Source organism: Drosophila mojavensis, unplaced genomic scaffold, assembly GCF_018153725.1.
Source record: "Drosophila mojavensis isolate 15081-1352.22 unplaced genomic scaffold, ASM1815372v1 contig_231, whole genome shotgun sequence".
Taxonomy (NCBI): Eukaryota; Metazoa; Arthropoda; class Insecta; order Diptera; family Drosophilidae; genus Drosophila; species Drosophila mojavensis.
The window spans coordinates 937367-963595 of record NW_025318772.1 but is presented as its reverse complement, the minus strand read 5'-3'; the positions used below and the strand labels follow the sequence as shown (position 1 = coordinate 963595).

The 26229-nt window shown below is 43.7% G+C and overlaps 4 protein-coding genes across 6 annotated transcripts; 2 read left to right on the top strand and 2 right to left on the bottom strand.

The window, feature by feature from the left end:
* Positions 1-1034: 1034 nt before the first annotated feature.
* On the bottom strand, positions 1035-7648 carry LOC6574531. 2 transcript variants are annotated; one of them, XM_015167491.3, is made up of 10 exons: positions 7496-7648; positions 6107-7190; positions 5081-6034; positions 4093-5012; positions 3826-3978; positions 3353-3762; positions 3081-3294; positions 2815-3015; positions 2398-2754; positions 1035-2319 (listed from the first exon to the last, which is right to left on the bottom strand). In XM_015167491.3, exons 2-10 carry the CDS (start codon positions 7065-7067, stop codon positions 2191-2193), a joined length of 4299 nt encoding a protein of 1432 aa, XP_015022977.1. In that variant the 5' UTR covers positions 7068-7190; positions 7496-7648; the 3' UTR covers positions 1035-2190. The 2 variants fall into 2 exon arrangements, with proteins under 2 accessions (XP_015022977.1, XP_002000574.2); XM_002000538.4 differs by having other exon boundaries at positions 6107-7102.
* A 405-nt stretch (positions 7649-8053) lies between these two features.
* LOC6574530 (glycine receptor subunit alpha-4) lies at positions 8054-10505 on the top strand. 2 transcript variants are annotated; one of them, XM_044008023.1, is made up of 6 exons: positions 8054-8659; positions 8954-9137; positions 9212-9521; positions 9577-9711; positions 9771-10150; positions 10208-10505. In XM_044008023.1, exons 1-6 carry the CDS (start codon positions 8541-8543, stop codon positions 10367-10369), a joined length of 1290 nt encoding a protein of 429 aa, XP_043863958.1. In that variant the 5' UTR covers positions 8054-8540; the 3' UTR covers positions 10370-10505. The 2 variants fall into 2 exon arrangements, with proteins under 2 accessions (XP_043863958.1, XP_002000573.1); XM_002000537.4 differs by having other exon boundaries at positions 8065-8659; positions 10220-10505.
* Positions 10506-10745: 240 nt separating this feature from the next.
* LOC6574529 (myotubularin-related protein 13) lies at positions 10746-18695 on the bottom strand. Its single transcript, XM_002000536.4, has 11 exons — positions 18560-18695; positions 17939-18169; positions 17742-17845; positions 17364-17675; positions 16331-17299; positions 15256-16268; positions 13612-15188; positions 11947-13540; positions 11756-11880; positions 11608-11690; positions 10746-11455 (listed from the first exon to the last, which is right to left on the bottom strand). Exons 2-11 carry the CDS (start codon positions 17991-17993, stop codon positions 11363-11365), a joined length of 5925 nt encoding a protein of 1974 aa, XP_002000572.1. The 5' UTR covers positions 17994-18169; positions 18560-18695; the 3' UTR covers positions 10746-11362.
* A 249-nt stretch (positions 18696-18944) lies between these two features.
* On the top strand, positions 18945-25396 carry LOC6574528 (AF4/FMR2 family member lilli). Its single transcript, XM_002000535.4, has 6 exons — positions 18945-19185; positions 19763-19919; positions 19998-21868; positions 22265-24523; positions 24585-24709; positions 24777-25396. Exons 2-6 carry the CDS (start codon positions 19796-19798, stop codon positions 24958-24960), a joined length of 4563 nt encoding a protein of 1520 aa, XP_002000571.3. The 5' UTR covers positions 18945-19185; positions 19763-19795; the 3' UTR covers positions 24961-25396.
* Positions 25397-26229: the final 833 nt, after the last annotated feature.

The following is a 26229-nucleotide window of genomic DNA, read 5'->3' as shown; positions in this document are numbered from 1 at the left end:
ATGTATTTGTTTTTGTGCCTGTGGCTGTGCCCGGCGTGCAAGTGTTGTATTATTGTACCGATGCCCTACACCGCACATAGCGTAAACAACAGCAGTAGAAGCTTAAGAACTTTTTTTTAGCTTACAAAAATACACATATCAAGTATGATTCCCAATAAACTGGTTTGCAGCGCAACAAACAGCCGCATAGACTCTTATATCGCTGAAGCGTTTTCCTTCTTTTGTATTCCTTTGTTGTTCTTTTTTCTCCTGCTCTTGTCTTCTATTCGTTGACTTATTGTGAGGGTTGGAGTTTTTGACTTTCCATGCGTTCTTTTTAACTCATATTCGATCAATCTCTTGCGCGTCTCTTTCCCATATTCTGTGCACTCTTGTTGTTGTTTTTGTGTTTGGTGTCTCTTTCAATGCAATGCCTTTGTGTTTAGGCTGCATCTCTCTCTCAGAGCTCTTATTGTTACATGTGTGTTTATCTTTCATTTCCATGCACATTTTCCAATTACGCGTTTACTTCACGACCACATGTATAAATGTGTGTGAGCTTGCTTGTATAGGTATGTGAAGACGTGCTTTATGTTTTTATTAGGTGCTTTAATTATTAGCTATTTTATAATTATAACCCATTTGACGGCGCAGTAGAACAGTTAGTTATACGCACATGCAAGCATGCTTTGCCTATTTGTTTTTACGCATACATGAATATACACAAACATTTTCTCATGCTGCTGGTTGCGACCTCCATCTATTAATCACAGGCACAGCCCATGTCATCATCGATTCTGTCTGTACATTATATATGTACATATGTATGTACAAAATGCATGCATATATACATACATGCATACATATTTATGTGCTTGTTTGCCACTTCCACATTAGTTTTCTGCACTCTAAAGAGCTGTTAATATGATTATCTTTGCTCCTTTACAGTAAATAAGGCAGGAGAACTCCTACAAACTTTTCGCTAGCAGAATTTGAAAGGGGAGGTCATCAATCAGGGAGCTTTGTGTTAAAAATAAAAAAATATCACCGCACTGTTGTGTTTAATCAATTTTATTAATTATTATGAGCTTTTATCTGATGTTTTCATACAGTTCTCTGGGTTGAGATATTTTGTGAGGTATGGTCTTAAGCCTTGCTAATTGAAAATTGCATAAGCAAATTATTTTTGGAGTTGGGGCATCATTGTTTTGAATCCCCATTTAAGCATTTTCAAAGAACCTGATGCGTACAATCATATATTATCCGGTTATATAACATATTTGGCAAATTAAAGGTATGATATACTTATTGGTAACTACTCTACAAAAAACTTCAATTAAGGCATTTGAGTTTGTGCCGTATGAAAACATCATATAGTTATAATGCGTACATATTTTCCGATTTATATATATATTTGTATATTGAGAGGTTACAGTATGTAAGTAAATACTTTTAATGTCATTATATGCCCATTCCATTCAATACGCACCAAAAAAATAACGACTTGACATACCATTGCCGTACAAATAGTGTGTATATATAGTTTATATAGAATATTTTACGTATAATATCTTTTAGCTAGAGTATATATATAAATATATTGAAATGATCAATGATTTGCTAACGGTTTGGTTTCTGTCTTGGTTGTTACTAACGAATGTTTACAAAATATTATATATTATTATTATATATATGTAGAATATATTCGTATATATATATATATATATATATATGATTATTTATCAAAATATAATTTACATATTGTAAAGCCTTGGGGTTTTTTGTGCATATTTCTACACGGTGTTTGTATATGAATAACAAAAAACAAACTCAACAAAATGTAAAGTTAAACTAAGGTAAATTTTGTAAACCCAAAATAAACGTGTTAATTGGCAACTTAAAAGTTAATATCACAAAAATCATTATATATGTAGAGATGTTTATAACAGCGCAAATTAATGAATTGTTTAAGCGAATGTTCACATTACAGATCAGAATACAAGGTATATGAATATCGATTTTCCATATATAAATATTGAGAGAGATATATGTAAGTATAGAGCACGAATAATAGTTAATATATGTTCTGTTTGTTGGTTTTTCAGCAAATATGCTCGAGTATTACAATTAATTAAGCATTGACTTCTAGTTGCGCAGAGCTAGCAAATTTTTTGTTTATGTGGATATATTACGTGTATATAGTAGCACGGCTTATAGCGGATAACCAAGGGCAGCTGATAATAGTGGCTCCCAAGCGCGATTTATATCCAAATATAGCATTGTGCACTGTTCAGCGATCGTTTCATCGTCGTCCAATATAGTTATAGGGAAGAGATCATTCTGTTCCAATGATACACACAATGATACACAATATTAATATTTTATAATTTTAAATAGTTGCAGCTATCAATTACTCACATTTTTGGCCTGCCATAGCTGCTCGAGCAGCCGTAAGAAGCGTTGCATTTCTGCGCTGCTTGCAAAGAATATAACCAAATCATCTAGACACTCTAGCGGCGCCTCCTGACAGGAGAACTCCAGTATGCACCACCAGGTCTCACTATGCGAGGGTATTTTAATGCCTGTCATTGCCTTTATGTCGGCACATGTAAGTATTTCCAAGCCCGAGTTTTTGCCGTAAACACTGCTCATATTATGCGATTGTCCCTTTGGTACAGCTTTGGAAGTGTCCACCGATTGCTTGGTGGGTGTCGAGTTAAGCGAGGAACAGGACTGTTGTGTGCCACGTGTGGGTGTGCTCATGGTAGAGCTCAGCTAAGGATAGACAGATATATATTAAGAAGTGCTGATTTATTAGCCCAAATGTTTACTCACCAAGCTGCTGGTTTCGAAGATGCACAACATTTCCTCATCCCGTAGCAGTTGCTTTTGTTCTGCAGCAGCTGGCGGTGTTTCCGATTGGCTGTTCAGCTGTCGCAAGGGAGCCGTAAAGTCCTCGCGTAGCGTAATCAAATGATTCTGGGTAACGATCAAAGTGCAGCCCAACGCTTTGTGTCGCTCCTGTAGCTCGAAGAGCTGTCAAGAAATATGAATTCGATATTAAGTAATGCGAGTTCTTGGGTGGTTGTCATATAACTTACACCACTTGCTGACTGCAGCAGCGCCTGCAGCCACTCGGAGGCCACATACTCATCCGGTGCAGCCATTTGTAATAATTCGCCTTTCAACATAATCTCGAAACAATGCGGACGCGCTGATTTGACCGCTCGCCTTGCGCCCTGGCACTCTGCCAAGGCCATGGCCCAGCTGGGCAACTTTTGTGTGGAGTCATGGAACATGTACAGCACACCGGCTCTGCAATATGGAACATATTAATGATATACCAAGCACTATTTGTATAACTAAACCTTACTTTAGCAAAAAGTACCCCGGCTGCCAGCTTATTTTAGCCGCTGCGTTCGCTGTGGCCGTCTCTCGCACCCGTCGATGCATGAGAAAGCCCTTGATGTGCGGCCCCAACGGCTCCTGTTCACCATCCAAACCCCGGCCCAGGGCACCGCCCGCTGGCATATTGACTACCGCATAGAACATCCATCGTTCATCTTTGCTCACACAGCTGTTTGCACGAACAAAAGCCTGCAATGGTGCCAGATGCTCCAACGTCAATTGTCCCACAGCGGGCAACGTTGAGCCACTACGACGAGCGCACAGCTCCAGATTGGCAACCAGTGCATCCGCTGGATATGGCCCGCCGGCTAGCAGCACCTGCTGCATATCCCGCATACTGTTGCTAAGTAGCACCGTATTACCGAAGGGGCCCATCTGTGCAGATGGTGATTTTGTGGTTATTATATAGACTGGACTCAATAAGGTATTGCTGCTTACCAATATGACATCCAGTTCCTTGTAGGCGAGCACAAACTTTGCACACAGACAATTTCGCACCAGGTCCGTTACATATAGCGTCTTATCCGTGAGCAGTACCAAGACCGGCGTCATGAAGCCCTCGCGACTATAGCCAGTATACAGCTTGAAGACCTGCACAGGCAAGTTGAGTAAAACAAAATGAAGTTAATTAGTTGATAGTGACTAGCAGATACCCCTCGCAACTATCTGTTGACCCCATATACACAAAATATTCTTAATGATTACCTTCAACAGCTGCTCATTGGGTTCACGGAGCATAGGCAAATGCTTGCCATTGAATATATCAATGGATATTTCGCCAATGCCCAATTCGAAGCGGGAGACATCTCCCGGCAAATCCAGATCCATGCCCACAGCCAGTTCTCGTCGCGGCGAATTAGCGCCAGACATTTCTATCTCCATGGCGATCTCGGCATTCAAATCGTCGATGAGTTCATAATTCTTGGGCCGCACACCACGCACATAGAGATTGGAACCAAGATGCTTATGCTCGCTGCGCAGTTTGTCCGCAAAGAAGTCATTTTTTCGTATAGACGATTCGAGGATTTTCTTCTGGGTCACATTACGCAGAAAGCGATTGATCAGCGAAGTTTTAGCTGGCGGTACAGGCGGTTTCAGGAGCTGCGCATAGTCCACGTCATTGTAGTCCACAATAACGAGATCGCTCTCTGTGGAAGGTCGCTCATTGGCCGTATCCGTGGTGGTGGTTATGGTCAGTATATCATCGAACTCCTCACTGAGTATAGTGCTCTTCGAGTCACGTCCACTCCCGCCAACTGCCGCACCACCTCTTGCACTGCCCAAATAGCTACTCGGACTGTGCAGGCTGCGACTGTGCATCGACTGCTGCTGCTGCTGAGGTGGCTCGCCATAGCGTGGCGGCTGTCCGCTGCGCTTCTTTAAGGGCGACGGCAAATGACGGGACTGACGGTCCACGTTGCCCAACATCAAGCCATGGACATTGTTTGTGTTAGGAGTTTGTGGTTTAGTGCACGATGTGGAATTGCTGTTGGTATTGTTGCTGATTGAGCTAAGCTCAGATATGGTGGATGAGGATTGAGTAGTGGGCATCTTGGTGCTAAGAGGCTGATACTGTTGCTGCTGCGGCTGATGCGACTGCTGTGGCGTTTTTGACATTTTTGAAGCTAAGCGAGAGAACGAGATTTGATTTGAATTACATAGAATTGACTTAAAATTCTTTTATATTCCATACCAAAGTAACTATCTGTGGCTGCAAGTTGCTGCTGCTGCTCTTCAACCTTCCGCTTCTGTTGCAGCTCCTTGTCCACAGTTGCCGAACTGCTGGAGTTCTCCTTGAGACTGCGAAAGAAGTTGCTAAATGTCTTGGCTATGGGTGCGCCCATAAACGAACTGCGCAGCTGACTCGCCGGCTGTGCAATGGGTGTGTCCCGCTCCAATAGACCGGCCACGTTATTATGCTGTGTGGTGGATAACTGCCGCTCCGTCTCCTGTTGCGGCTCGCTGGTCTCGTAGGAGACGCCTGTGTGCTCAAAGACTGTGCTCTCGCAGTTGATGATAAACTTGCTGCGGAATTCGTTCTGTGTGCTGGTGACAATTGGTGCCGCAACGACTGGTTCATTATCAAACTCATCTTGGCGTCGCAGCACATGTGGCTGCTGCTCTAGGGGTGACGCCTCGGCTGAGCTGTTTTGCTCATCGTTTTTGCGTCGCAGCTGCTCGTCAACATTGTGCACGAATTTCTTGACACTCTGCGTCTGTTTAGTGCCATCCAGGCTCTTGCTTAGAAAGGGTTTGGCCTTGACCGGTGGAGAGTCGGGCGATTCGCATTGCGCATATACCTTCGGCTTGTGCTCGGGCGTCTGCTCCAGCTCCGGCACGCACTCAACCACCGATTGCAAATCCTCAGATCCCTCGGGCACACCACGTTCGGGCAGCGGCATCGTGAAGATGCTCTTCAGCGATCCGAATATCATTTTGCTGCTATTGTCGAGCAGCTGATGTTTTATGTCGTGCACATTGAACTTCTTGACGCGCTCATTGAGATCCTGCTCGTGAATAATATTTGTGTGACGTTTGGTTTTCTTCAGGCAGCTGGACTTGGGCTTCTTCTCCTTGTTCCAGACAGACTTCTGCTTGGGGCTGCCGGCATCCCCAATATTTGGCTCTGAGTAGTAACAGTTGTCGCCTTGGATTTTATTTAAAATAGAGAACATAAGACGTTATATAACAGTCAGAAAATCTAGAGTGGAAGACTCACCAATTAAGTTATTGTTGGCATTGCTCATGCCAATGCAATCGCAGGAGCTGCTTTTGGCCTGCTCATATTGTTTGCGATTGGTATTGGAGTTGCTGTTTGAGTTCTTGTCCTGCTCATCCGAGTCCAGGCTCGAATTGGAGCTGCTACAGGCGCAGCGATAGAGCAAACGATCATCCCGGCGATTAGTATCCGCCGCGCTGGGCCCATACTCAAAGACTCCGGAATTGTCATATTGCAGTCCAACCGGTTCATTAGTGTCATAGATGTCTGTATTGCCATAGTCTAGGACATCCGAACAGGCGTTGCGATAAACTAGACGACGATTGTGACCCACAGCACCGTTGCCGGCTTCTCGTTCTCCTGCATCCCGGCCAGCAGCGCTCAGTTCTGAGGGCGCCTGCACGCGGTCCCGTTCGGCGCACCAGGAATAGCGACCAGCGGCGCCAGCCACGCCTGCAGAATTGCCGCCCATCACGGCCAATTTGCGTCCGTTTTTGTATGTGATAAAGCCATGCTCTATGTGTATGTTGTCAGTGCGTGTGTTCTTTAAGATATCTTCGTGAAATGAGACGCGCTTCTTGGGCGCCTTGGGCGTGGATGATGTTTTGTGCACTTTGCGCCTGTACACGATCTTTTCAGCAGTGTCAAAGGTCGAACAGGCGCTGGCTGTCATGTTGTCTTCGGCAGCAACATTCGAATTCCCATCGATTGGTTGACTGATAGGCAAAATCTGTGTCTTCACTGGCTCCTCGAACTCCAGGCCCGACTGAGAGCAGAGAGATTCCAGCATTATGTCGCTATTCTCGCTATCCAGCATTTGGACGCCAGAGTCACTGGGTGTTGTGTCCTCCTCTAAACTACAACTGGTATTCATACTGAGGCTCATCTTGTCACCGCCACCGCCGGGCGAGACCTTGGCACTCAGATTGTTGTTGACCTTGGGATATAGTGGTGACTCCATTACGACATCGTAAGCATATGTCTCGACTAGCGTCTCTGCTGATTAAATTGTATATCACCTTTTTGTGTAACAATGCTTTTTAAGGAGAATTTGCTTATTGGTTTTATGCCAATTCGTAACGCACTTTAATGATAATGAGAAAACAGACAATTTTGTATATACATATACACATATATATTTAGAAATTATTATATTAGTTATTTTCTTAAGTTTCGTGCTATTTTTCGGTATCTTAGTTTTCTGGCAAGTAATCAATATTAACACCGATTGCACACTGCGCCGCAGTCACATCACGTCACTGTGCAACAAAGGAGTACACGGATGACGACCCCACGACCTCACCTCCCACACGCCTTTTTAGCGCACCCAACAAAACAGCCCCAACTCAACACCCGCAATATTTTAACGGCCTATTTTCACGAACCCACCTTCAATTTGGTGCGAAAATTCCATGCTAAGCTTGTGCTCGGCGCTTTTCATTAATTAAGTAGCTTAGATTTTACAATATATTTGAGTTTTAACTGTTTTATAGTTACATTTTAAAATAACAACTACACACAAGTAAAACAAATCAATAATTATCATAAAAACTAAACGTTGCCAACAAGTTGAAAGGCCCAACTTATGGGCAACTCCTGCGCACAGCTGTGTGTAGTTATGCGTACATCTGGCAGCGCTGTCAGCTGTTTACAACAGGTGTATACCTTTGGCGCACAGTTTTGTACGTTATATGAATTCAAACTAAAGCAGTGCCTACAATTAGTTTTTGATTCCTTATAGTGAACGTATTAGTTTTGCATTAACATGTACGCATACACAGACTATATCAGTTTAATGTCAGGCATTACGCATCTTTTAGATAATAGCGGGCATATCGAATTTGTCGAAACGTTTGACGCCACACCAGAAACTTGGCTTCAGAGCTTAGTCAATCTATGCAACACGTGAGGGATTGAGGGGTATATGTGTATCGGTTTCTCCCAATACGCATTCCGTCTGTGTCTTTGTTTTGCACATACCTTAGGCATGTCAATTTTGAAAAGTACAATAGCAAAGAGAGGAATGACAATGAAAACGAATGAAACCATAGAAATTGAATTTATCACACCTTGAGCGGCGCACGGTAAACGTGTATATAACTCTTTTATATTTATTTTCGGTTACCTCTTTGCCGTATAAACGGAAAAAACGAACAAAAAATCGTCTTGCATTTATTAAATAATCCAATAAAAATCATTCGAATGCGTCAATCGAGTTAAAAAAAAAAATGTTCCAGTTCTGTTGCTCAATCGAAAAATGTCAACCACACCAGAACAATGTGCCGTAAAGCTATGAAACTGAAATATAAACGCAAAAAACAACACGGGAAAACGCGCAAAACTATGCAACATAACTAAATGTAGTAAATAGCCGTTACTTAAAAAATAATTTATATTGGAAACGAAAAAAAATAACCAAAGGCGTGTGTTCAAAATGCAAATGCCAAACATATTTAGACAATTGAGACAACATAATTTCTTGATTGCAGTTGCAATCTATATGCATATACTAGAAAAGTCCATTCAATTATGTGATTGTGTTCATGGTTACAGGTAATAGTTTATAATAATTAACTACAATTCATTTGCCAAGCTGGCAAACACTAAAAACGCACATTGCATCAGACATGGCCGCAACATAACCTCAAATAGAAAAATAGTCAAATATGTTGTTCACTTTTACTTCATTTCATGAAACCAGTGTAGAAAGCGTTATGGTTTCATTTTACAAATCAAGTAAAATAATGCAAGCTGTATGATCCATAACATGCAATGTCTGTGATTAGAATGTATTAACATAACCTTAAAAAATATTTTTGTTTGCTATTTACTTACGCTTACCTGTAGAAACAATACAGAGAGTGCCGAGCTGGTATCTCATTATGAATCAAGTCTATCGCTGCCAGACATATTGCCCATACCATCGAAGACTTATGACAAAAATCGTGCACCCAAGCTGCTGGGCCAGCCGACCGTTGTTTACTTCCACGTCACCGTACTTTCCTTAGACTCAATCAATGAGGAGTCCATGGTAATGATATTCGAGCTGTTTAGGATATTCAAGCTATCTATGATTTCTATATTTGCTTTGCTAAATTTTCACAGACCTATGTGACGGACATCTTTTTAGCACAAAGCTGGCGCGATCCTCGTCTGCGTTTGCCAGAGAACATGAGCGAACAGTATCGGATCTTGGATGTTGATTGGCTGCACAGCATTTGGCGTCCCGATTGCTTCTTCAAGAATGCCAAAAAGGTGACATTCCACGAGATGAGCATACCCAATCACTATCTTTGGCTCTACCACGACAAGACTCTGCTCTATATGTCCAAGCTGACGCTAGTGCTCTCCTGCGCTATGAAATTCGAATCCTATCCGCACGATACACAAATCTGTTCCATGATGATAGAGAGTTGTAAGTGGAGTGTTCTTAATGGAAGACATATGCTTAAGACATTACATTTTTCTAGTATCCCACACTGTGGAGGATTTGGTATTCATTTGGAACATGACCGATCCGCTAGTGGTGAATGCTGAAATCGAGCTGCCACAACTGGACATATCAAACAACTATACAACTGATTGCACCATCGAGTACTCAACGGGTATGCGTGCCTATTGTTCCGACTCTATTGTCAATCTAAGACTATATCCTTCCTCTCAGGTAATTTCACCTGTTTGGCCATAGTTTTTAATTTACGTCGACGCCTCGGCTACCATTTGTTTCACACCTATATACCCTCGGCGCTGATTGTGGTGATGTCGTGGATATCGTTTTGGATTAAGCCCGAGGCAATACCGGCCCGTGTTACCCTGGGCGTTACTTCGCTGCTGACGCTGGCCACCCAGAACACACAATCACAACAATCGCTACCGCCGGTGTCCTATGTAAAGGCAATTGATGTCTGGATGTCATCCTGTTCGGTGTTCGTATTTTTATCTCTAATGGAGTTTGCTGTAGTTAACAACTATATGGGACCGGTGGCTACCAAGGCCATGAAGGGTTATTCGGATGAGAACATCACAGATCTAGATGATCTGAAGGTGAGTTTGGACATCGTTTAATCGCTTCCCAAATTGGTTGAAACTGAAACCATGTAGTGTGTCTTACAGCATCATCATCGGGAGTCCATAATAGAACCACAATATGATACCTTCTGTCATGGCCACGCAACCGCCATCTATATTGATAAATTCTCGCGCTTTTTCTTCCCCTTCTCGTTCTTCATACTCAACATTGTTTACTGGACAACTTTTCTATAGAACCATGTGGAGCACTTCTAATGTTAACTTTAAAAACATTAATAACAATAATAATACAAAACGCATTTGTTTAAAAATGTATATAGCTTGTAAGCCACAGTCGAATTTGCAAGTAAATTATATAATATACATATAACATATATGGTATATTATTTTATTGTATAAATAAAAAAAAGGCGTTTATTAATTAAATTTAATTCAAAGGAAGAAATTAAGAAATGCATTTTAATTGCGCAACAAAGGTGGAATTATCTTTGGTATTTTTACTATATAAGTATGTATGTATGTAGAGTTTAGACATATAGCAAATACATAGGTATTTATATATATAAATATGAATATAAATATGTATAAATGTATATAAAAAGTTGTTATCGTGGCTTTCTTTCCATTTTCATTTCCATCTCCATTTCAATTATAATTGTTCCTTCATTCTTGTCAGCATTATACGTATAATCACATGATATTATAGTATCCTTTTATATATTTATATATATATGCACATTTAGAGTAATATTCTCTTTTTTTAATTGTAGTTACTTTTTCCATTTTACTATATAATTTGTTTAGCTTTTGTCGCTACGTTAATTGTTGCTAAATATTCATGTAATTTATGCAATATGCGAGTGTTAATAAACAACGTTTGACACTAATTCAACTTATATATGTAAAAATATTTCGGTTATAAATAATACACACAGAGCTACTACAGATCCAGAGTAATACACGCGTTCACAAATAAATACTCTATCACATATAAAAAAAAATATATATAGGATATAATAAGAATAATAACGTTAATTGGATTGTCCTAAATAAAACAGAACATTCAGCATAATTTATATATATAAATATATATATATATGTAGCAGAGGGAAGAAGAGCAGAACACGCATTGAACGTAAGCGTTTGTAGAAGCCGCAGCAAGTAGGAGCACTAAATAGATCGCCAGGATAACAAACGATATCTGCCGCTGCTGGATGAATTTCGGGTTTACTGCAAACAAGCCTGCAACTTTTCTGTCCACTCCTGCGCCAGGTTCGCATTCATCGCATAGAAGTTATAGGTGCGCTTCGAGGTTTTAAGCTGTAAGAGATTTAATGGATTTTGTGTAGGATACAAGGTTAAAGCATTTGAGAAAATTGTGACTTGAACTAAAATCCTCTAATCAATATTCTAATAGACTTCAGCTCTGAGCATTTGTCTCTCTCTGCTCTTATTGCAATAACTGTACTTACATCAAAGAAACCTTTTTCATCGACGCGTTTTGTGCCAATTTGTGCGGGCTGTGCGGCAGTCACCGATTGCACCTCGGCCAACTCTGAAAGACGAACATTATATGTCATGAATACTTTTATGTTTACCAATTACCAAAATACATGTTACCTATAATACCCTTCGGCGCTGTATCATCGGATGTATCATAATAGCGCAATTGATGTTTAATCGAGTCCAAGACGAACCAGCGTTGCTTCCATCCCTTCAGCAGAGCGCCACGTTTGTAGAGATGTCTGGGAATAGGATGGATATTATGAATAAAGATCTCTAGATAATTTGGATCTGTAAATAACACTTACCCTTCGTGCGTGCGATTCTCGGCAACATTGCTGCTGAACTGGTTGTAGAAGTGGTGACTGGAGGTGCGTGCGGTGGTCGCTGCACTGGATGCAATGCTGGCGGTATCACCCTGGGATATGTTGACATTTGGCGGCCCCACAGTACCATCTATGGCCTTGTATTTGGTGCAGTTCTTCATGGAGAGCTCCGTACACTTCTCATGATAGGAGTTGCCACAGTCCATACAACGATATCCAACAGGCCCCCAGAGCAACTTAGTGCAATGATTGCAATTGGTGGGCGTCGTATAGGGATGCTTCTCAAAGCGATGCGGATGAAAGAACTTATCCTGATACCCAGCCAAGCGGCCCTTCATTATAATTTCGAGCGTGGAGCGCTTGTGTTGATGCGTCTGGACCAGCATGCTGTTCATTGAAGTTTTGCGCGATATGGACTCTGATTGTGGTACGACCATATTGTTCCACACCAATTGCCACTTCTGTGGCAGATGGCCGCGTTCCGTCTCCGCCTGTTTCACCTCGCTGAGCAGACAGACATAGGCATTGGGATTGCATTTCTCAATGTTGTCATAGCCGGCGCTAATCACCATGCGTTTGCCCTTGATCTCAGACAGATCGATTTCATCATCGACATTGGTCACTTCCAGATCGTAGGGCGGTCCCTGTGCCAGCTCCTCGTTGGTATAAAAGCTCCACAGATCTAAGGCAGCCACGCTATTCTGCGGACGCAGTACCACATCCCTGTTGGCAGAGTACAGGAAATTATAGAATATTGGCGATTTGTTGTGCTGTCGCTCGATATAATCGAAAATGGAATGTCCAATGCGATTCATTTGATTAGGCGTGCGTGGACTGCGTATGTCGAGCGGATAAACATTACATTCATCATCCGAACCATTCGCAGCACTACCGCCACCACCAAATATATGCTTGGTGGTCAGTGAGCCGCGCTTGTCCTCCATGGACGCAATGCCGGAATCGTAGCGCTCCAACTCGCAGTCAAAGAGAAATGTGCGAAATCGACACGAGACCACGTGATAGGCCAGAAAACGCAAATAGAAATCATTAAACTCAAATGCCATGGGAAACTGTCGCTGCAGCTGATAGACAACATCCAGAAACTGCAAAAATGTGGGCGCGAAGGCAATATTTGTGCTGGCATGGGATGGTTTCAAATTGCTGCGATGGGCAAAACGATGTCCGAATGCCAGCCACTCTTTCTCGACCAGCACACGAAAGCCGTCGATCGTGCGATAATAAGGATCAAGGCACAGTTGTGCGATGCTCGACAGCTGGGCAGTCACGTCGGAGCCATCCTCCAGTGAAAGCATGACGCTACTTTCCTGCAAATCAATGAGGTCCACAACGGCACCGGATAGCTGCAGCAGGGTAGAGATTTGTTGCAGCCAATCTGATTGCTCAACCATCTTGGCAAAGCTAAGGCTATCTGCTTCACTGATATTATGTGAGGGCATGCAGGCACGTATCAGTTTCTTGAAGGCTGATCGAGATTGCCGTATATCCGGATAATCCACTGGTATAAAATCCGCACAGAAGTCACCATTCAAATTCGACTTGGCTTGCGATTTTTCACCTACCCAGAAAAAAAAAATCAAAAATATATTAGATGCTAGAAGAGTTTAACTTTGGTATGTGTAAACCTACCTAGGACATAGAGCCGCATCTTCCGAAAGGCGTTCGCTGCAGTCCTTTCATTGCCTTTCATGGTTCCACCTTTGTTGCCGCCGACATTGCCTTTACTACCTTCCGTCATACTCAAATTTGTTCGTTGCTTGCGCATAAACTCTGGTGTTAACGATTGGTGTTCTTCGCCATGTCCGAGCAGTGAGTTTATGGAGAGATTCATATCGGTATACTGATTGAGTGCGTCGAGCGGCGTCAATACAGGCATTGTATTAATCAGCGCCATTAAATATTTGTCCTGTTCCGGATAATGAGTGACATCATTATGCGCCATGGTATTTGCCCCCGTTGTATTCTTGATCATGCCAATTACGGATTTGCTATTTGGCTGTGCACCGCGTATGAGCAACGAGCCATTATTGTGCCGCCACGTGGGCAAGGGTATCCGCTGGCTCTTGAAACAGCGTCCCAGGTGCGTCATGACCGCATCGCTGCAGTGGACCGGCGCTACTATAATGGCCGGATAAGTGCGACACGTGGCATAGTTGGCATTGGCATTACTGATGCGAAATCCGAGTTGTGCCTCTGCATCGAAGCCCAGACGCTTCCAATCACGTACATAGCTACGCTCACGCATGCGCTCGATGTCCTTGGTCGTGAGCAGACGTGGCAGTGCTTCGTTCTGCTGCGTCTCAAACTCATCTCCATCCTCTAGCTCATCGTCTATGGAGTGGGTTTCGAGTGCATCTGTGCTCCCACCGCCCATCTCATACTCCGGGACCAATTTACGTTTCGTTTGGACTTTTTGCTTGAATCCAGCTTTTTTAGCTGTGCGTAACAGCGTTTTCTTTGCAAAGCCCTTGAGCGTGGAGTACTTTTCCTTCGTTTTTAAAGGTACAACGCCTTGTAGCATAGTTCCATACGATTGAAATGCGAAATACTCAAATTCATCAAATGGATGGCGCGCCTTGTTTAGGGTTTTGCGAAACGTTTCGATTTGTTCGAGTGTAACCTCCGTATCGAAGGCAATCTTGAGCAACTGAAAGCAGCTGGATCGCAGCTGCAATCCCTCCGGCAGCGTTTGATCCAAATGGGCCAAATACAGCATCGATATCTTCTTTTCTTTGAGCAGTGAGGCAATGGGAAAGGCACGCACAATTGTCTGCTCGCAAAAGAGCGGATCACAGGGCGAGCCCTTGAAAACGATGCGATAGTTCGTCAAGAACAACGCACCCTCGGCGGGTATCAAGCACTGGGTGTCATCTTCTCGTCCATCGGGCATGAGAAAGCAACGCAAATGATCGCTCGCTAATTCCTCTCCGGGCAGTAGACAAGGGGTCTGGATTTTCGGCTTCTGCACATGCGGATGCCGCTTGGCTTCGAGATAAACTGGCTCCAGCGATTCAATATGCATGTGCACCACGCCCGGCACCATGTCATGCAGATTGCGTATGTGCTCCGAGGTGACGCCGCCCTCCGTGCAAACGCAATCAATGAAACGAGATATTGTTTTGCCTACAGTAACGCCTATCTCAGAGGCATCGTTCTCCTCGAAACCTTCATCGGAATGTTCGCTCAGGCTATGCGAGCCCATAATACTAAAAAGAAAAAAGAAAAATTGTCGATTGAAGAAAAATGCGTTCTGTTCGATCTATTTTATAATACCTATTGGAAACGCTCTGGTTCTCCTCGAGCCGAAAGGGCAGCTTAGGTTTGCTGGCCGCATCCACATTGACGTCGAGCGGTATTAGCAGGGATACCATGCGATTGGCAAAGTGTATGGCCTGGCTATAGAGCGTGGACTCTTCCGATTTGGCCAGCTCAGCCTTTTTCTCCTCCTCGATGGTGGGACTCTTCCGCAACTGTTCTGCGGTTATTTCTAGCGCCGTTGGCTCCTCCAGCGGCACTTCGTCCAGTACACAGTTGGCTTCCTTGTTGTGCTCGTTCTGGCGACGCTGCAACAAATACAGTGCCTTGATTTGAGCTTGCACATCCTGAAAGAATGTGGATTCCCAGAACTGCAGATTCTTCCATATGACATGATCCTGTATTTCCGTATAGGCAAATTGTACCACGCCCATAGAAAGCTTACGACAGAATATAGTTGACATGGGGAGCAGCGCAGCTGCAACAGTATACTCATCCACGCCCGATGAGTTCTGCAGCGCTTTGTTCATGAAGCGCACTACCAAATCGAATTGTTGATGATCCAGCACCGCTTTATTGCCATGTACGTAGCCAAACAGCTCACGACAAAGAATGAGACGTGCGTCTCGATGCTTTAGTGTGCGCATTACGGCAGGCAGTAGCTTTCTCGCATCCGCAATGCGATTTTCAAATATGTATGAGACACAGGTGCGCAGCACCTCCAAGCGACGGGCTGAATTGTGTACCGTTGTGGGTCGCAGCTCCAGTGCTTCGGGGAGTCGCGGACCCATGGGTATAATTCGGGGTTGATTGCGGGTGACATGAAACCGCTGTGATTGCCCATTCTTGCGTATGCCATCCTGTATGATTAGCTCTACTTTTTCAACGTTTATACGTGGAAATGACGGCTGGTGAATGCGTTGAAAAGAGCCTTGCGGCGGCTTGAGCACCTTTTGGGCATAGGTTGTGTGAGCATTAGATGCCTCATTTTCGTACAGTGTGCGACCTAGTTCCTGGATATGTGTGAGTATCTGCAATGGTAGATAAATAAGGTTTAGCTTTGTTATAAATCTTCTTTGTTTTTATTACATACGAGATTCCGGTTTTGTGACTCCGTTTTGAGCAATTCATTCATCGAGCTGTACAGCTCATCCCAGGCATCCGCAGCCCGCCAAGGTGGTCCACGTTCATTAACAAAAGTGGTAAAGAACATGCTATCAAGAACGCGATATAAAAACTCGCTTTCTATAAGATCGCGAGCACCCAAAAATCCAGCCTTGTGAAATGTTATCACTGGCTTGGGGTGAATACGTATGATGGTCAAGCAAGAGCGATAGCCCTGGAGCAGCTGTGCGAATAGACGCATAAATATGGCGCGCAGCTCCTTGTCAATTTGTGCTTCGGTCTTGACCATAGTTGAGTTGGGCCGCTCATTATTAGGAAAGGCGAGATCAGCTTGCGCCAAATTGGGAAAGAGTATCATGCTGAGCAAATCCTGCGTTTGCTCCCACAATGGTGATGGAAATATGGGCACTGGTGGCGTTAGTGCATCTGGTATGGTCACTAGACCACCATCCAAATCTACCACAATGACATCCAGCAAGTCTGTGATCTCCGATTGCAGCGAACTATGTATGCCCATAATGAAGGGTGTTGGCGTGGACAGCACCTCCGTGAGCGGGGCGGGGAGTATGGGTATGTAGACATGAGTATAGCGAAATGGATACATGAGCGCAACCAATGCCCGGCAACTATCCGTGAGATGCCAATAGCATTTGGAGTGAAAGAGTATTTTGTTTTCAGTCATCACGGCGCAAAGTAATATCAGCACATTCTTAATGCCCAGCTGCTTGAACAGGAAGTAAACACCACTGCCCGTCATTGGCAGGGAGGAGCTTTGTGGTGGCTGCAGCGATTGCTTGTCACCGGCGCCAATCGAAAACCGCACCTGCGGCCCACCTGCCGGTGGCACTTGTATGCAGCCCAGAATGTTGCCAATAAGATTCTCCATGGCATATGGCAAATTCTCAATGTACACCGTGTAGATGGTACCCAGGCAGTTCTGTGCAATAAATAAATTTATTGAATATCCATATAATATATACATATCAGTCTTTAACTCTTACCTTAAAAGTCTCTGCGCAGTCAAGTCGAGATATTAGCACCAAGCATTTGGGCGCATACATAATGCTGTGATGTGTTATGGACTCAACGGGAGGAGTGCCCAGCAATCCGCGATTGCCACAGTTGCCATTGCTATTGTTGGCAATGGTCTCATCCTCATCGTCCACCGTGCGGGTCTGGGTGATCGCCAGAGTTTCATGAAAGCTTAAGCACGCACAATAATGCTTATTTGCATCGATGTCGGTGAGCACGGATATAAAGAATTTCGGCTCTTGTTTCTCGTACGATAAATTCCAGCCGAGCGGCTGACAGAACTACAATTATAAGTTTGAGTAAATAATGTGTGTGTGGGAATGTGTGTCAAAATAATGTATACCCACCCATTCGATGCCCTCGATGAAGGGCGTGTCGGGCCAATCTTTCTCGGGAAAGCGTTGCACAATTTTTCCGCATATTGGCTGACCGCAGACATTGCCGGCAGTTTCTGCAGAAAAAATAAAACAAATGTATATTATATTCCAAGTACACATACATATTTAAATATACATATAAATGCATGCGTATATGTGACACTCACTTTCTTTGTCGTTATCGTAGCCAACAATTACAAAGTAATCAGCGAGCCGGGACATCTCGTACGCTTACACTGCAGCTGCACATTGCAGTCTAACTTAGAACTGAGGGGAACTGGGTGACTCTTATAGTATGTTGTTGTTGCTGTATGTGTGTGTGAGTGAGTGCAGTTGTTTGTGAGTGTGTGTGTAAGTGTGTGGTTGGGCCGATGTTTCGGATATTTTCGTTGCCAAATCTACAAAGTAAAAGCACAAAACGAATAAAACAATACTGTTGTTGTTGTTATTATTGTATTTCTCTTTTGTTTTCATATACACACAACAGCAATCGCAGTCGCCAGCCGCTTTGGCCGCCTGCCACAAACTGATTTGCATACTACAAATAATTGAAGCTTTCAATTAATATAACTCGGGTTTTTGTGATTGGCATAAGTAATTAGACGGCTCGTATTGTTCTTTCTTCTTTTATTTTTTGTTATATGTAAACATATTTTTAACGTACACGAATTTTAAGCCACAAACCACACCCCACCCCTGTGTTTAAAGTCAATTGAATACACGTATGCGTTGCATTAAACATATATGTTTATGAAGCATTTTACATATATATGAACACATGTATGTACCGTTTCAGTGCTGGTAATATTAATTCGTTTGATGTCTGGCACTTTTATTATAAACAATTTACTTTAACTTTTAGATTTTTCATGCCTGCGGAATGTAGGGTTGTTGATATGCTATCGATATTTATAGACTCGTGATTCGATCTATTTGTTAGTGCTATTCAACGTTTGATAATTGGTCATTATGCAACACTATATATGTGGCGCATTTGAGATTATTATTCAATTTTTGCAATTGAAAACTTAAAAAGTTAGAAACCGCCTCATATTGTGTAGCTTTATAATGACTGCACTGATAAAATGCTTTGGATAACGGCTTCTCATATTTCTTAGCGTTTACTTATCGATATCGTCCACTGCAATTGTTCACGTATCGATACATCGATACTCATAGCAGTCAGTGTGTGTGTGTGATTTTTTCCCTACGACGTTAATATTTTTGTGCTATTTATGAAATTTTAACAACGTTTCTGGGGATTTAATCGCACTTTTATATTACTAAACCGGTGCTGGGGAAGTTACCGCATGTGTTAAAAAGAAAACTACGTTATAAAAATGACTGCGTTATTTGCAAATTAGCGATTCCCTTACATTGGCATTAAGGTGTCTTGTCGGGCTTCGGGCAGCAGGTAAGCTCCATTCGCTCTCCCCCTGTTCCGTTTTGCGTGCTCACCTAAATTATGCTGCTCTCTTTATTTCGCTCCCTCTCTTTCTTACTTACTCATTCTCATTGACTACCAAAATATTTAGCTCTCTTTGTCTTATTCCTCACTCACAGCTGTTTTTGGAAAAGATCTCAATTTCTTATCAGAGACCTTTCTGCAAAACAAATAAAAGTTGTAGTACACCAGTCCGAATTTCCAGGAAATTAAAAGAGTGTGATAATCAGCAATGGTTAATTCAGGTTAACATTCGGTACCACAATGGAAGCATGAATTTATGCACATTTTGTTAAACACTCAATCGTACTATGTAAATAATTAAGAATTTTCCTTATAGTTAGGACACACAAAATGCTTCTTTTTTTAAAGCAACAACGGCTTAACGGATCTTTGGTAGTTTATTGGCCAGGTAGATTATAGTCACAGTAGGCGATTTAAATAGACATATTCTAAATTTGTTGGTTAGATTTTCTCATAATACTCATATTTACGTGATCGCGTAGACACATTAATCATTTTTCTAATTTATGTTTCTCTTTAAAAGTAAAAAAAAAACCAACAAAAAAAAAGCGTAAGCATGGAAAATGAACAGGATGAACTCAGACATCGACAGCACATGCAGGACCAGCATCGTAACCAGCATCACGGCGTACCGATTGGATATTCTGATGTCATGCTACAGCTTGGCTCCCGAGAAGCCCGTAAGTGGATTTGCAAACTAAATAGAATAATGGCATCACTATTTATAATTCACTTGATTTGATTTGATTGCATTCTAGAACGATCACCATATGCCGTCTACTTTGAACAGCCACGTGAATCGCTGCCGGACAGCTATGTAGTTGTGCCCTCCTATCTTCAATCAACATCGCAGCAGCCGCAAACAGCGACTACTACTGCTTCTGTTGGTGGAGCTGGTAGTAGTGGTAGTGGTGGTGGTGGTGGTGGTGGTGGCGGTGGTGACGGTGCTGGTGCTGGTGCTAGTGGTGGTCCCAATGGTGGTTATGTACCCTTGTTTCAGTATCAACCGACGTCCAGGAGTGTTAATCGCGAGTCCTATGCGGAGCCAGCGAGCTCAACTGGCAACAAGTGCTGGAAATGTAATGTCATTCGCGATGTATGCCATTGCAGTCGGCTGGTAGAAAGCAATAGCAGCTACGCGGCACCCATGGAGCATGTGCATTCCACTCAATCGAATGGCAATGGCGCAGGTGAGCCAACGCAATTCTTTGAACTCAGCTCAACATCAACGGCAAGTGCCACATCCACGTTGTCAGCGTCGGCGAATAGTACCAGCAATAGCCGTAGTGACAGCGGCGCATTCATTCCAAATCACTCGCAACGTAAGACTGAAGTGGGTGTCCTGGCACAACAACAACTACAGCATCAGCAGCAGCAGCAGCATGAGTCACACACGCAACATCAAGAGTATGACAATAGCACCAACAACATCAACATAAATCCCAGCAACAGTGTGTCGCATTTAGGTAGCATCTGGTCCGCTGCCATGGATGACCATGCTGTTGATGAGCAATTAATGCAGCAGTCTAGAAATAATACATCATCGGCGGGCTATGAGCTGCCCAGCAGTTCGGTTTTAAGCTCCCATAACAGCAGCAGCACAAACAGCTCCTTTGAGGCAAGCAGCAGCAACAGTAATAATAATATTAACTCTCATCTGGTTAATGGTAATGCCACTGCTTTTGATGATGTCACATCCAGTGCATCGGATACGGAGCACGTGCAGTTTGCCAATACGCGCACAACCAACACAACCACAACAACGTCAGCGCTGCAAAAGAAAAAGCATCAATCGAGTCGAAGTCGAAGTGGAAATACAACAGCTGCGGCCGTAAATGGTACAGTCATTGACGCGACAGCTTCCGCTGCGACTTCCTCATCGGTCATTGATCTGGATGCTACGCCCAGCACCAGTGCCCAAGCGCAACAGCAGCAACAGCACCATCGTAACCGTCATGTCTATCGGCAACGACGGTATCCCAGCGAGCTAGATCATGCGGGCGACAACAGCAGCGACGATGGCTGGGATCTTCGCATGCGTAATGCAGCAACTGAATCCACAGCTGGACGGCCGCATAGTGCCCACAGCGATTTGGAGGCCCGCCATACGGATCACACGTATTTCAATAGTCGTGGCTCTACATTTAATGGTCTACCGCCCCCACCTCCGCCATCAGATAGCAGCTTTATGCGCTCCAATTCTGCATCCTGCACTACAGCTACTCACACCACCTGCAGCGTAGACTATGGTGGTCGGGACATCTGTGGCGTTCATCGTCTGACCAGTGATAGGGGTGCCGACACACCCATCGCAGAGCAACAGCAGCAGCAACGAACAGCAGCTGTGCTTAAATTTTGCTTTGGCTCGGGCGGGATTGTGCGCACGCGTTCCCGTGTACGCTCAATGGACGAGCCTATTCTGGCGGCTAGCAGCAGCGGTAGCAGCAGCAATCACAGTCTGAATCTGCCACCCAGGAAGCTGTCACGTCTGGAAGCCCAAAATGATGTGCGACTGTCCTCCTCCTCCTCCACCATGTCCAATCTGTCGCCAACGAATTTCTATGCATTTCAGCCAGGCCGTCATCGCCATCGCACCTATGCGGAGTTGGCCCGGAGTAATGAACAACAGGTAAGTGAATCACATTAAATACTGATGGAAAACGGTGATCTATATGATAAATAAACAAAATATGAAAGTATTTTGGTAATATCCATGTATATATTATAATATTGTATATGACTAGAAACTGACATTGTTAAATGTTTCAATATTTTTCTGTCAGTGTTGAGTTATTTTAATACAAAATAGGCGCTTAGAGATATTATTATTTTTGTTATTTTTTTCGTTTTGGTATGATAGACTTTACAGATTATACGATTATCCATAAACTTGAGTAATATTTGTAGGTGGAGCAATCCTTTATTGAAACTAATATATGCCATATGTCTGCAAGGGTATTTAATCAACTAGGAATTCGAAATAAATCCCTCAATAATTGTATTTACTATTTTTTCTGTAATTTAGGAGTCCCAGCAGTCTATGGCGCAACCGCTGCAGCCGGGGAGTCAGCCAACAAGTGCCGGTTCCTGCGTAATAACCTATGTAGGTAGGCCGCGTGATACAGATGGCAGCCGAGCGGCAACCAGCACAATGGAGCTGCCCAACCTGCCTTCCACTTCGACAGGCAGGCGACAACACTCTGGTTCACACACCAATAACAAAGATGCGGTGCTCACGGCGCCGGACCTGCAGCTATTGGATTGGTCTTCCGATTCGAATGACGATGATGACGATGTGGTATTTGTGCACTCCACACGTGAACCAATACTCTCCATCGATCTGACATCTGATGATGATGGCTTTGGTGCCAGCAACGAGGCGGCGATCCAGCAGCAGTTGCAGCAAACACGACATCGTCATCGACTGGAGCAACAACAGCAGCAACACCAACAGCAACAGCAACAGCTGCGGCAATTGCAACTGCAGCAGCAACAAGAGCAGCGTCAGCTGCAACATCAGCAACATCAGCAACATCAGCAACAGCAGCAACAGCAGCAACATCAGCAACAGCAGCAACAACTACATCGGCTTATACGCGATGAGCCACTCGCCAGTCGAACGGCGCCTAACAGCGAAAGCTTAAATCCGCCTGCAGCTGGTTCCAATACTGCCTCCGTGTCAGCAACCCTCCTACCGCGTCCAAATTCGGCTAGCGAGTACGAAGATCGACGACGTCAGCGCCCGGCGGCGGGCACATCCTTTGCTTTTTATACTGGCGCTTTAACGGATCGCGTCGCCATCACCGATCACAACTATAGCAGCTATGATCATACGCCGGCCGCCATGGGACCAATTATCAGTTTGTTGCCCACACGATGTCCAGGCCTTGAAGCTGAGGCAGCGGCGGCGCACTCGCAGCGCTATTTCCAGCCCATCACGCCGCCACCCATGTGGCATTTTGCGCCGTTGCCAGAGGGGCAACCCCCGCCACAGGCACTGCCGCCAACGCCCAGTGCTAATGCGGGCTCCTACGTGCAACATACGTCAGCGGGTCCGGTTATTGCAACGCCAGTGGCGCCGACTCCCGAGGCGGTGCCAAGTGAACATGGCAGTCCCGCCGCTTATTACCATCGCTATCAGCCGTACTATGTGCCGCACTATACAATTACAACATTACCAGCCAGCCAGAGCAATGGCGATTACTCGCCGGGACCGGTGACCAATCCACATTATCAGGGAGGTCTGGCCAATTCCACGGGCAGCAGTCGGAGCTCAATACGTGGCGCACTAAACGCTGCTGCTGTGGCAGCTACTGTGGCCGCAGCACAAGCGCAATCCTTCCATGATCTGTTATCTTTGGCATCCCCAGTCACCAGCATGGAGAACAGTAGCATGGAGGATAACTATCATCATCGTAGCCAAATGTTAAACCGTGCAACTACACCTGTTGCCACTGCCGTTGCCACAGCCGCAGGTCCACCGCCGGTGATGTCCTCCATAGTTACTGTAGCGGCAGCTGTGTCGCCGCCGCCACCGCTCGAGATGTATTCCGGGCGGCCAACAATGCAGTATTGCGGCTCGCCACCGTTTAGCCTACGGCGCTCAGATGCGTACCATAATCATCGCCAGCACTATCAGCCGCAGCCGCATCAAGGCCATCAGGCGCCGCAGAACCAAATGCATGCACACATACATCCGCCACATCGGGCTAGTGCGATTGTGGCTACGTCATTGACGCCGGCCCCACCGTATCCGGTGCATCAGAATCTGTGGTATCGACAGCAGAGCATGCAGGAGCTGCACCGTCGTCACATGACACCCACGCCCATTGATCTCTCCTCGAATCCATTGAATCTGACGAGCAGCCTGCGCACTCGTTATTTGCACAGCATTTGCAATTGTGTGCATGCACGCAATGGACCCGTCTCCAGCCTTGATCCTGCCTATTATCCGGCCTATGACGCAGCTGTACAACAGCAGAGTTCCACGGCCACTGGGCCAATCGATGCCCATCAGCCACCGCCGCCGCCGCCGCCACAGCTGGGAATACAATATCAACAGCAGCAACAGCAACAACAGCAGCAGCAGCAACAGATTCAGCAACAGCAGCAACAACAGCAGCAACTGCAACATCAACAACAGCGACGTCGAGCTGCAGTGCACCATCACATGTTCCATCATTACTCACCGCTACACCTGGAAATCGGGTTGGCCACGCCGCTCTCCTTGGGTTCCTCGCGCATACTGATTGGACCTCCCCGACCCAATCGTGGCGCTACACTGGTAAGCATGCAGAAAAAATCTGAAATATTGCAACTTGATTGAATGAATTAAATTCTTGCAGGAGATTATTGAGCGCAACACTTTGCCTCACAAATATCGTCGAGTGCGCCGGCCCAGCGAATCGGATGAAGATGCGGAAAAGTGCGCGATTTGCTTGTCGCTCTTCGAGATTGAGAATGATGTGCGGTGAGTAATGGAAATTAGGTCGTTTCGTTATCATTCATTAAATATTTATATGTGCGTTGCGTTTCAGACGTTTGCCCTGCATGCATCTCTTTCACACTGACTGCGTGGATCAATGGCTCGTTACCAATAAGCACTGTCCAATTTGTCGCGTTGACATTGAAACGCATATGGCCAAGGATGCATTGGTAGCCAGCTCCAGTGGCGTTGCAGCAGCTGCCGCGGCTGCTGCAGCTGGCACTGCCGCCTTATGACATTGTGTACATGGTTTACTCATGTAAGACATTAATAACGACAAAAACAAACACAACATCGGCTCTAAATCCGCTGCAGAATGCAGTAAAAGGATATGATTTTCGGACTGAGCCCGTCATGTTAAACATTCTTGTCAGGGCCGACAGCAAGGCGCAGCAGCAGCAAAAGCAACAAGAACCATAACCACTGAGAAACCATGTTTTAAAAACAAGCCAAAAAAATATAATAATAATAATAATATTGCATGCCGTGGATACACTGGTGCATCTGGAAACCACACGAAAACAAATCGTCAAACGTCAGCCAATTGGAACTGTGAACCCACCATAACAGGCGAAATCAGGTGTAAAAAATTTGCTGCGTTGCGTTAAACTATATATATATGTGAATATATATATATAATATATATATATAAACAAAATGGACAAAAATTAACTTAAAAAAAGCAAAAACTTTGGCTCAAACTCTACGTACATATATATATATATATATATATATATATATATTATCATAATATATATATATATATATATATATATATATATGTCAATAATATATAAAAATTATTGATAGGTGTTTTCTTTTTTGGCACAATCACCGAATCATTATTATTCCTACATTATAAAATTATGTCCATGTTTTATGAAACGAAATTCTTGTGATTTACAGACATGTACCACGTATTGTTAAATTGTGAAATGCCGCCTCCCCATGATTAATAATTATTTAATGTACCAAACAATAATTGTTATTATAAACCCCCGACGCTTTCCACTCTCTCTTCCACATATTTTATAATTTGTCACGAAATTAAAAAGTGTGGTACCATGAACAAAAAAGAAAACGATAAAAAATAACAAAAACTAAACATTCAATTCAATTGCATTTTTTAATCCTCTATTGAATTCTATTTGTTGCCATATATATGTAATCGATTTTCTGGTTGACTTCACCTGATCCGATCTGATCTTGAAACGTTGTGTGACGCCAGTCACTAAAAAGAAATAATTTTAATTAATCTCTTAAGTTCTCTTTTGGGTAAATCCAAGAAAAATAATAGTAATATAAAACCCAATTAAAAAGGATAATAGACCCTTATATAATTATATATTGATAAACTTGAATTGCAAATCAAATACAAATAATAAAAAGAAAATTAAAATGTTTTTTATTTAGATATGAAGGACTTTCTGCATAAAGGATTAAAAAATTACAATAGCTCAGCTAAGAAAGCTGTGCGATAAAACTTATTGAGAATCCGGTATGCT